The 12,477-nt window shown below is 37.5% G+C and overlaps 1 protein-coding gene across 9 annotated transcripts in view; it reads left to right on the plus strand.

Annotated features, from left to right (window-relative positions):
• The first annotated feature begins 1,427 nt into the window (after window positions 1-1,427).
• The window catches only part of ncam1b (neural cell adhesion molecule 1b), a 98,557-nt gene continuing 87,507 nt past the window's right edge, over window positions 1,428-12,477 (plus strand). For 8 of the 9 annotated variants that reach the window (XM_088079056.1, XM_088079051.1, XM_088079052.1 and 5 more), the window contains exon 1: window positions 1,428-1,706. In XM_088079056.1, coding sequence (XP_087935182.1) covers window positions 1,655-1,706 — 52 coding nt within the window. In that variant the 5' untranslated portion in view covers window positions 1,428-1,654. The remainder of the gene's footprint in view (window positions 1,707-12,477) is intronic. The other variant, XM_042486714.2, reaches the window with a different exon arrangement.

The following is a 12,477-nucleotide window of genomic DNA, read 5'->3' on the forward strand; positions in this document are numbered from 1 at the left end:
ATCTTGCCACACTATTGAGGCAAGCTGCCCCTTATATTCACTTTTTCCCCACTTGGTTTTAGTGATCATCAAGGCTCTTCTGTGGTGAACATCGTATTATGCATATTTTTACTGTATGGCCCACCTGCAGATACAATGTTTTTCAATGTATTTAATAATCATTCATAGTGGAAATTAAGAATAATACCTCAATTTATAGGTATTGTTTTGTCAATGTTCACGTTCTCAAAAAACAAACAAACAAATAAACAAAAAAATCTAATAAATAAATAAATATATATAATACAATATCTGCGGATACTGATGGTGTGCTGGTATTACTGTGTATCCCTAGTTCTGGTGGAATAAATCTCAAGAATACAGAGTAAATGTCACAGTTTCTCTGTAGCATAACCAGTCAATAGATGTGTTGAGAGCAGATTTAGTGCCAGTGGGTGGTGGCATCTCACACTATCTTACCCTAACACATATTGATATCACAGAGAAAAAAAAATTTAAAAACTGAAAGTTCAATCTTTCATTATCTCTTTTTTTTGTGCTTACATGTCACGTAAGGGAATATACTAAGAATTACACTTTTTTTGACATTGTTTTTTATGACAGTACATGGACACACTAAAACAATATGCCACACACACACAAAAGGCACACTTGTCTGCTGCAGGGCTGTGTACAAGCTCTGCTCTCCTGGTAATCGGAAAGCAGTCTATAGCCTATTTTTAGCAGGTTTACCCGTGTTTGGAAAACCTGCGTGCATACACTAATTTCATGTGGAAAGGAGTATAAAAGGCATTGACAAAGAGAAAAGGGGGGAAAAATTCCTAGTATAATGTATAAAAGTGCAAAAGTCAATGTAATATAATAGAAATATGAAAATAAAAAGTAGCTTCATAAAATAAACAGCTAAACCAACAACATAAATATAAAAAGTAAACAAATAAAAATAAATACAAATAATAAAGAATCTCGTAACAAAATCTGTTTTAAAATATATGGTAAAAAAGAATATAAATACATATATAATATAATAATATATATATTGAATAGAATTAAGGTATACTCAAAATACTGAAATACAGTGTATAAAATGAAATTGGGTTTTGACATTTTTTTAGTGAGGGAATTTGATTGCAAAAAATGTCAGCCGTGCTACATTACCTGTTAAAGGGTAAAGATAAAAAAAAAAAGCACACAATACTGTTAAACATGCACGACTTAAGAATATATAGTACAGTTACACAATATGAGTGGATAAAATCCAAATTGCAGATGAAGCAGGCACAGTATGAGTATAGTTATTTCTAGATAATTATTATTATTGCAGGGGTTTCCCCGTGACACTGGGCTCCTTTGAGATCCGCGCACTATTTAACAGGAGGTCCTCTCCTCGGCGCATTGATCTCCGTGTGTGAGCAGGCTCTGCTTGTCAGTCAGACTTTGAACAGTGCACTGGCGCTCATCACTGCTAATCTCCGGCCGCTGCTTGTCATCAACGACGCTGCTGCTGCTGACAGTCATCACCGACCAGCTTTACCAATATAGATTAGGATGAGCAGTTGCTGAGATAAGGCAGGAAACCCCGAGGGCAACACCGTAGGGACCGAGCGGAGATTAAACGTTAGCTACGCCGTTTAACATTTACTCGGGAGTTGCGATGGTCCAGTCAAGGGATATTTTCATAGCCTTGCTTCTAGTGGGCTATACAGGTAAGGAACCTCCCATTCACCACTTAAGCTAAATGTTAACGTTTTGCTTTGAATATTTCGCCACCTTTTAATAGTGGTCACAGGACGGCAGGCGTCCACTCGCCTCCTGGTCTTCCTCCTCCCTCCTCCTCGTCCTCCTCCTCCTCCTCCTCCCTCCGCCCGCAGGCGCTCTGTTTAGAAGGTGCAACGGTAACGGTACTGCGTCTGCCGCTAATTAGCTTACTGGCGAGCTCGGTGATGTGTTTTTTAAGTAAAGACAGCTTGCTGCTAATGTGTCAGGGTACCATCTTCCCCCGGAGACACTCAACGGGCTGCATATACTCTTTGCGTGACCAGCCTGCACGCTGACTTAGCGTTATTGTGCATTAAATTAAACATGATACTGAGGAAGGACAAGCTTTAAAATTATATCAGCATGAATGTGGGCATTATGTGAATGGGAATGTGACATGGGGATTTAATTTCTCTCCCATTTGAAGTCGTGTTGGTCTCGGCCGTTTGGTCTCAGCTTGGATGGGACGTGTTTGTTGTTGATGGGGAGTGATGCTGAGCGCCTTGCATTTGTACACACACACACACACACACACACACAAACACAAACACACACAAACACAGCCTCCTGGGTTGAGTCACGGTCTCCCTGTTAAAGGTACATTGTGCACAACAAAGCACGTGACATTTGTGAGTGCACCTGGCAGGTGTGATGGCATTAACCCTTTAAAACCTGAATAATTAGGCTCGATTTCTTTCAAAAACATGGAAGGGTGACCAGCCCAAATATTTGCAAGAAATTTGCCAAAACAAACAAAGCAAACAAGAAAATGACTAAATAAAGTGCTAAAATAAATCTCATTCTTTATGGGTTTTTTTTTTCTTGTCTCCTTTCTTTAAAAAAAAATTAGATATATGATTAACAGATTTGTAGATCCAGTTTTATGGACATTTCCCCTTGTTTTTTTTTATAATATCTATGTAATAATAATAATAATAATAGTATTAAATTAGATTAATGATATTACAAATAAATGCTAATTTTTGCATTATTTCCTTGTCACCTATTGCGGGAGGTTTCTTGCCACATTGATCATTATGTGTTAAAAGAACTTGAAAGAAAGAAATTGAAGCAGTTTTCTCATGTTTCAGAGGTTTAAATACTTGTGGAAGAACGTCTGAATGCAGCACAAAAAACCTGATGTGGATCCAGGCGTTAAAGGGCCAAAGGAGAGGTTATTAACAATGTATGCTGGTTTGCACAAGAGCCCACATATTTTTTTAGGGACAATGTGGGTTTATTTGGTCTCTCTGGCACACTGATGCACAGCAAGCACAACTTCTACTCTGAATCATCTGTTATGTAATCTGATGCCACGATAAAGGCTTTGAAATGAGATCCTCTAAGTTGGTGAAATTTGTCGTTATGTAAGTCTAATTGAGGGAGTTTTGTGACAAATTACATTTTTAATAGCCTTTGCACGGCTATTTTTTGATTAAAATCAGTAATTTGACATGTGAGGCGATTACAGTTGGAGTAGTAGTACTCTGAGCTACACTCAGGCTCAGGGTTTTCGTGGGATAGCCTTTTAATCCTTTATGTACAATCCAATATGTGCAGGGGTGTTCCTCAGGCAGGAGAGGAAAACGCACAGCGAGTGTAGCCCTTCCTGCATTGTAATGTTAATGCAATTTCTCCTGGGTTTGATGGAACATTTTATGTAAAAATGTCAATTTGCAAAACCCTTTTGATGGGATTCACTCTCCTCTTGTGCTATAATTTAATTCCAATGCATTTGACATGTTATTGTGTTATATATCTACCACCAATTACACTTAACCCCTTAAACATTATTGGCTGTCTGTGAACATCAGTTTAATGGAAACATGCAATGAAGTCAAAAAATGATTTAGAATAAATTGAGAAGCTGTGACCTTTGAAAATTCAGGTTTCTGTTTGAGAGAAAACATCTTTTTGATTTTATTTATTTATTTGCATAATCTTGTCAAAACATCTGAATATAATATAACAAATGTGCAATAAGGTTATACAACTATCTTTTTAGTGGTCAGTATTGAATTTATGGGGTTGATATTGATTTTTTTTTTTTTTTCCAAGTTGAAAATCAAATTTATCTAACTTGGACAAACAATGTGATGGTGGCAGTAGTGCTGGGCAGTCTAACAATATATCTGGCGTGGAATGAGACTTTATATTGTCTCATGTTTTGGACTTTGCAATATCATAAGTGTTGTCTTTTCCTGGTCTTAGGCTGCATTACAGTAAGGTGGTGTAATTTTTTTCTGAACTGACCTGACCTGACTGTTTAGGTTTTCCATTATTTGCCTTTACTCACTTTGTCATTATGCACATTTAAAAAATCAAAAATCTAATTTTGTACGTATTTTATGAAACTACCAATGGTTATTCCTACAAAGTCGTAGCAACATCGATGTTGAGGTTTTTGGTCAAAATATTTTGATATTCTCCACATCGCCCAACCCTAGGTGGCACTCTTTCTACATGCCTTTTAAAAAATGTATCTTGGCATTTCTGCCCTGCAGCTTCTTGTTATTTATGGGCATCACTTGCGATAAGCTAAATTCGCCGATCAGCTTAACTCTATTGTACTACCTAAATAGGAAAACACTTGACAAGCACTGACAAGCAACTTGACAAGCATTGCAGACAAATATACAAAATAAACAATAGTTAGGGAACTGTGTTATAGTTATGTTGAATATGGATATAACAAAGATAAAACTTCATGATTATGACCTTTTAGTAGACTGATAACTTTCTTTCATAACTCATACGCCTCCACTAAGGCTAAAATTAAAACGCTTGTTTTGTATTCCTTTAATAAATCTACTTTTGTAGTGTTTGGCGCTATACAAATGTCAGAAATACTACTGTCACCTCTGTAGCTGAATGCATATCAAAGAAAATTGTAAATCTTTTAATAGATGAGTATATGGCACCGTTGCAAGTTTTATGACTGAACTGAGATTTGGGAGGAATTAACCATCTTCCTTTTCCTCTCAGCTCCATGGTCCCGTTGAGCCTCTTGACATAATTATTAATTGATCCCCTTCGAACTGATAACTGGAATATGGAAGAATTTCAAGACTACGTTTCTGACATAAAATGAAATATAACCTCCAAAAATCAAACTGAGAGAAGTGAAGCAAACTTGGGTGGGATAAGCGATAAATTCCCAATGTCCTTAACCTGTGGGACATGATGAATGAATTGCACTCTTCATCTCACCATACGGCTCTGTCTTCAGTGGCATTATGCGGCTCTGTAGTTTACAGTAGGATTGTTTCACATAGCCTGTGTTACATCATCAGTCAGCTCATGTGGGAGTGATGACGTAGCTCCACGCTGCCCCATTTACAAAGCAAGATGGAAGCGTGGCTGACTGCAGGCTGACTTACAAAGAGCTCCAGACTTGTTTTACGTCTGACTTAGCTTCATGAGGATGGAAACCAACACCGCCAAAAGCGATGGCTGCTAGTCCAACAGCTCCAACTTGATAGAATGATTATTTCAGAACATTGTGTTCACATTGTGTACTGCCAGCAGTGTTTCCCGTATTTAGAATTTATTTAGGAGGTCCACCAAACTAGATTCCCTTATACCCAAAAGAGACACAAAAAGTCTTTTATGATTTTTCTTCATGCATGACCACAGCCAATCAGTTTATAAAGCACGATTGATTGCAAAGACCTTTACAGTTATTTTTGGCAATGATCATAGATCGCAGAGGCTGCAGTGGAAATCCATACGATTAGGGCTGCAGCAAATGTTTTTTTTCTTAAATGAATGAATGTCTTTATTTCTTCCATTAGTAAATTGATCATTCTGCCTTTAAAATGACTTGAAATAGGGTTGTTACTGTTTGAGATTTTCATGGTATAATAACTTTCTCAGAAATCAAAGTGGCTTTATGGTATCAGGATATTACAGAATTGTTTTTATTGTTAGTTACAATGAGCCTTAAATGAATTGAGACAGAGGGATTTGATCAAACGTTTCAGTACTGTTATTGAAACTCAAAACCACTGAAAACTAAACTTAACTATTATTCATTGTCAGAACATGACAACATTTGCCAAACAGTGGGACGTTTTACAAATATGAGGTAGATTAAATATAATTATAATCACAATAATGTTATTAAATTAAACAGTAAAAATAGACACAGAGATCTTAATTCTGGTCAGCAGCATGTCAAACTCTTTGGACAGACAGAAACCTCAACTGTGATCAGTATTTTCTGCACAAGTTTTACACCCACAGTATTTCTTTCTGTTTCTTTTCCTTTTAGTTCATGTTTACAGAAGAGTTATTTTATTTATTCACATTACCTTTAGTCACATTAAATCATATCATTATATGAAATAGCTGGTTAGTCACGTTAACTTGTAACATACCATTAGTATTAGATTAGTAAAATATATAGCAGCTGTGGCGAATTCAGTCATGTTGAGACATTATCCATTGTCAAAAAATTCTGTTATAAATTATTTAATGCACATGTTGAGTATTGTGACGTTGAAACGTTGCTGTACGCATTAGTGGTAGTCGAGAGGTAGCCAGTCCTCTTCTTTTTACTACGGTTGCTGCTCAGTCTTCTTCTCCTGATTAATGGCAGGTGGTAACTGGCATCAAGGGTGCATTACCATCCTCCTCTACCAGTGTCTGGGTGGTTTCATTATTTGGAGGATTTATCAAATATTTGTTATATAACCATATCAAGGAAAATATAATGAGATAATTATAGTTATCTTTTTATTGCCCAGCCCTACTTGAAACCATTTTTTTACATGGAAGTATGTGTAAAAAGTCTCCCTTTTGAAAATAGCTCAAATAAATGGCAGATTTTCTGTCCAGTTGGGTTTTTTTTTAAATACCGTAGCTAAATTAATGTACGTGGTATGATAACCATCAATTTTCATAACATGATACACCTTGAAACCAGTATATTGCTGCAACCCTAATTGAAAATAGTAAAAATTGCCTGCCACAATTTCTATTGTTGATTTTTTAAAATTCTTCTTTTGTCACCTAGCAGCAAAATCTAACTGAAAATAAATGACTTTTGAAAAGCAGCCAGTAACCAGTAAATGTTTGGCATTTTGCTTAATAAATGACTGATAAGATTAACAGTTTCTTACCGTTATTGCCAGTTAATTTTTCCATCAGACCGTTCATCCTTTCAACACTACGATGGTGATTTGGTGCTTCATTAGTCCAGTAATGCAAAACACAATTAAGCATTCGTTTAAAACCATGTTGGAAAGCAAGTCTTAGTGTGGGAACCAGTAGTAATTTCTTATAAACAGAAGAGAAATGCTGTCATGTGCATTTGCAGACATTTCCGAACCTGCCTTCGCCTTCGAGTGTCGAGCAGTACTCTGCAAAATCATATTAAAGCCAGACAGACATTTAGAAAAAGGTCCATTTGGGAAATCCAGCTAAAAAAGGTGAAGTGCTCGTATCAGTGTATCTTTTCACCCCCATTTTTTTGTGATTTTAGTTGTGTCTTATTAAATAACCAAATCTGCCAAGAACAGTGTCTACTGACAGGACACTGAGGATGTTTATTGAACCAGAATATGTTTCAGACAGGAGCTGATGATGGAAAAACACAACTGCTGGATTGGGAGACATTTTCTAGGAAGCAACTGTCAGCCATGCATGTTTTGGATATTCTATCTATTCAGACTAGTGATTTCGACATATTCATGTTATCTTAACCGTGAAACAGTCAGTGAAATACACATTCTCCATAAATCACTGCAGACTAGTTTTAAAGCTCCCATATCTCTTCCAAATCCATTTTTTTTAAATCTCATAGATGCTATGGTTTTCATGCATAGGGAAAGCAAGAGAGACTGTGGTTTTGTTGCAGCCAGGACTACTTGACTCTAATAGTGATGGGGAGTAGATCAGACAGATCCAGGTCTGAGAGAGTTGAGAGGAGCTGCATTGCCCAAGGATGCTAAAAAGATGACATTACACATGCATGTGACCTCAACGCATTGTGGGAGGAACGTAAACATCCTTTCCTGAGGGCTGCTCAGAGGTGGCACAGGATATAAGGGTTAGTGGTTGTTTTTTCAGTGATTAGCTTTTGTGTTGGTAGCTTTCTTATGTCATTCCTGTGAGGTTTGAGCCATTATATAATTAATCAGGGTTAATTTAAGAGCAGAAAACAGGTTGAACACGGCACTGAGGCCTGGGAGACGAGCTTGTTTTGTATCTTGTTACTGCTGTACGTGAGTGCTGAAAACCTGCCTTTGACACTTTGCTTTTTAATTTAAGATTGCAGTCCTACTCACTATATACCAGGTGTTCCCAACTAGTCAAGCCACGAGGTCCAGATTTGTCCTCAGTCATTATGTCAAGGTGCACACATAAGACAAATGACCACATTTCACAAAATGCAAATGACACTTGGAGTTATAACACAATGAAAAAAAAACATATTGCAAAAATAACATGCAATTACCTAAAACTTAAATAAATAGCACTGCAGTCAGGAAAATGCATATTATTGTTTCAAGACCAGTAACACTGCAAAGGCACAACATGATAAAAAAGGCCAAATAATACCAAGAACAGGACAATTAAATCATTGCTGTACTGGGAAAAAAACAGATTGGTGTGGTAAATGAGTCCCTTAACAATGTTTATACATCTGTACTTTCAAATAAAGATATATTTTTTATTGTTTTTATTTTTTACAAACTTGATATATTCACAAGTCACTTGCCATTCATTCAATTTTGGACCACGACCCACCAGTTGGGAACCTCTGCTTTATACTACAAAATGTCTGCTTCGCTCAAAATTGAAAACATGTTAAGATCTCAGAGCTATGAAGAAATTAGAACAGCATGTCCTTGTCATTCATCAAATTATAAAAAAAGAGGCCAGCTCTGTGAACACAGGATCCCTGTGGACATGTAACCCTAGATTGGCAAACCTTTAGGCATTATGTGGCCTCTCTCCGCTTTGAAGCATTTGCTCTGTGGGACAAAAGGAACCGTGACAGGGTGTTGCACAAGATACTTTACAAAGTTTTTGTAAAGTATCTCCTAGGTATAAATGCTGGTTTGTTCAGGATACCATCTCCTCCTGACAATAGTGAAAACAACTTTGAGCCATTTCAAATGTGGCTGTTTTGTTTTTGATTCTCATTTGATCAGATCTGACCAGTCACCTTCAGGTATGTAAATGCTTGCTGCACTTGGCAAAATGTATCACCTTTACTCTCTGAGCTATTCACTTGCAAACAGAGACTGATTTATCCTCTTGCACAGGCTGTTATGAACTGAGAGCTCCTCCTGGCTCCTTTTGTGCCTTACCCAATCTTATTTGGGTGTGAGAGATGCAGGGGAAAAACAAGACTCCTGTGACCCAAACTAAGTCATCACAGCCTTGTCCATGGCCCATGTGGCCCTTGAAGGAGGAAATGAGCTTACATCTATGTCGCTGTCTATGCTGGAAGCAACTGTGTCCCAATTTACACGATACACAGATGAGCCTTTTCAATGCAAACTCCTAAAAGCGAGCTTTACACTATGTCTGATTTTCAGAAAATGAGTGCACGTCTCATCTTACCGTGATAAAGCAATATGCCGCTAGCTAGGATTTAGCTCTCCACTTCTTTTATAAAGTGTAAAGGGAAGCAGCATGTGTGTGTGTCTTCTCATGCATCCATGCACATCATGATGCATTCATTATTGAAACACTATAGGATGCATCACCATGCACGGAGCAAGGAAAAATTCAGATTGCTATGCCCCAGGCTTTCTTTTTATGCATTTACCATAGTGTGTCACCATCTCCTCTATAACGTTATTCTCCTCTACAGGCTTAGTCATCGCCTGGCAACTTGGAGATACCTCTGTTTTTACACAAAGTCATGACATGCATTAATATTACAAAAAAAATCATTAAAGTGGAAAAGTGATACTCATTTTGGTAAAAAAAAAAAAGAAGTTATTTTTAATCTCTAATTAGATCACACTAAGAAGGCACTATCTTCCAAGGAGCATTGGTGGCTATAGCTGTTTCTTATCCATTAACTGTGCAGGATCCACTCTGAAAGGATGTCAGTGATTCCCAAAGATAGGCTCTACTTGAGCAGCCAGCAGACATATTTTAACAGTCATTCAGGTATATTTTTACCCATTAAACAATTTTACATATTAATGTTTTTTTCTGATTTGATTCATAGCAGCGAAAGAAGTGCGTCACAAGTGTTTAATATGAAATCACACACAAATGACCCTCACACACTTGTTATTCAAAGGCTCTTTATTCAAAGGAAATTTGCCAACTCATGAAAAGGTGATATATAATCACCTTTTTATAAATGTATTATAGCCTACAGCCCCCGAGATCACTCCGCTGTCACATTATTCTCTAACTGATCATATTTTATGAGTACATGTCTCAGTATTTTTAGAAGACTAGAAGGAAAAGAAACATTTTGAAAGTGATATCATCGGGGGAGGGAATTAACCTCATTTAATCCTTGTTCGTGCAGAGTAATCTAAAATTATGTAACAGATATGTCCAAAGATAGAAAGAAACCTACATGGCAACATGGCACCTATTTTTAATTTTGTGGCAAAACTGTGCTGCTTCTCTGTATGCAAGTGCATGGATCACGCTGACCTGTTTCTGTAATGTGGTTTACAGTTTTTCCCACAGAATAAGAGTGTATGTGTGGCGGGAGCTAATGGCAGAGAGGGCATTGTTGTTTTTCTTCTAAATGTGTATGTCCCTTTGTGTTATTCTGTGTCCACTCTCCAAATTCAGTGATTTTTGTGGGTCTTTAAACGTAGAGCTCTCCATGAATTATACAGTTTGTGATTCAAAGGTTGAATCCGTTCAGAGCTGATCAGATCAGATCAGTGGATGAAAGAGCAGCCGCTGCAAGTGAATACAAACTTTTAGACACAGCAGAATGAACAGATGATTTTCATTTTCACTGCACCTGACGTTCTGCTGCTCGGTCTGTGCCCAGTGGGTACTGTTTAGGTTTGTTTCTGATACCAATGCCTAAACGGTGTCATATAACACATTCACATAATCAATAAAACCTGACCCAACAACAATAATTTTATTTGAAATATTTACAGTAATATTAACAGCAAAATTATCGGGATCAATAATTGTCTCCCTAGCTCAGAAGAGACTCAGCGGCCAGATTTTTCTCCATTATCTGTTAAGATTATCATTTCAACAAGAGTGGCTGGTCCACCTTACAGTTCACTGTAAGAAAATTTGGTCAGTTTTCAATGTAAGGCTAACTTGGCTTACTAACTTCGGAGGTAACCTTCTTCAACTTTAATTAGCAGATGGAAAGCAAAACATGGGAGCATAGCTTGGGTCTTGCTGAGTTGTAGCATGTAGGCTATTCATGGACTAATAGTCTCAACTGTACACAGACTGCGTTCCCACCTTTAACATTTTACTCTCTGCTCTGGTCTCTATGGTCTCACTGACACCGTCACCTGCACACGGCAGGTGCACACACTTGCTGTCTTTCTATCTAGCACCGAAGTGAGACACTGAAATCTGCTTAATTGTCGGGTCCTGTAGATATAGCTCGTATAGTAACAAGTTTTGGTTCCCAACCCTATCCGTGAGTGTGGTGCAATGAAGAATGGAAAGGTAAATAAATTTCAGTAGTGGTCCTAATGAACAGTCCAGTTCCAAAAATAGGAAATCTGTGTGTGGCAGCATATGTTTTAATCATGGCAGGCTGCCAGAAATAAGTGAATGTGTGGAAACTCTGTTGAATATGAAATATTTTGATATATTTTCAGATCTTTTCAATTCATCATTATTGACGTTTTCTATAGCTTTCAGCATTACTGTTCTCAGCAAAACACCGTAAACATAACCAGCTAAATTTATATTGTTTTATATATTATACATACATACATAATTATTATTATACATATTATATTGGAAATATATTGTTTTTCAGATTTGAGCATTACACCAGAGTGATTATTGTGACACAGTACAAGCTTAGAGCTTGACATCCACTGAAACCTTTTTGTGTTTTTTAGTCCAGACAGCACATGTAGGCCTGTGGTGGTTGATACCAATGAATAAGTAATGACTAATGTTAAGGATGTTACACCATCTCATACCAACATTTGCCAGCAGAAAGTGGAGAAATATTTCTGTTGTCAGCAGCCTTGTAACAGATGGCACTGTGACATTAATGTTTACATGTCTTTTTTTTCTCATTTTGACAGCCAGTTTTCTTTTAAAGAGAAGTGTGACTGCTAACTGGAATGTATTTAGCCATGTATTTCTTCTAATCCACATCAAGTCACGACAACCCCCCACCCCCCAACAGTAGCTTCCCCAGGAGGATATTCACACACAGATTCAGAATACCTACCCTTTCCCTTTTCACACATAGACACCACAACCATTGACATGTAACCACCAAAGCTTGGGTGTGCACGGAATTTTTAGAGGCCGTAAAGAGTAATGTGAAGGTGTTTTTTCAATGAGAACACTGAATTGCTAACATTAACAGGCAATCTCATCAGGAGCTGAGTGGAGCAGTTTGCAGAATTCCTGAATGCAACAGACAAGAGGTGCTGCAGGAAGATTGGAGGGGATTAGAGTCCATCTGTGAGTCAGAGGTCACTGGAGTACTACAGTTACTCCTCAGTGGCAGAGTGCTGGCAGTGAATCAGTTTTGTTCTGAAGTGCTGAAGGCTGTTTGGA

This window comes from Plectropomus leopardus, chromosome 6 (genome assembly GCF_026936395.1).
Source record: "Plectropomus leopardus strain MGB_pleo_1.0 chromosome 6, ASM2693639v1, whole genome shotgun sequence".
Lineage (NCBI taxonomy): Eukaryota > Metazoa > Chordata > Actinopteri > Perciformes > Serranidae > Plectropomus > Plectropomus leopardus.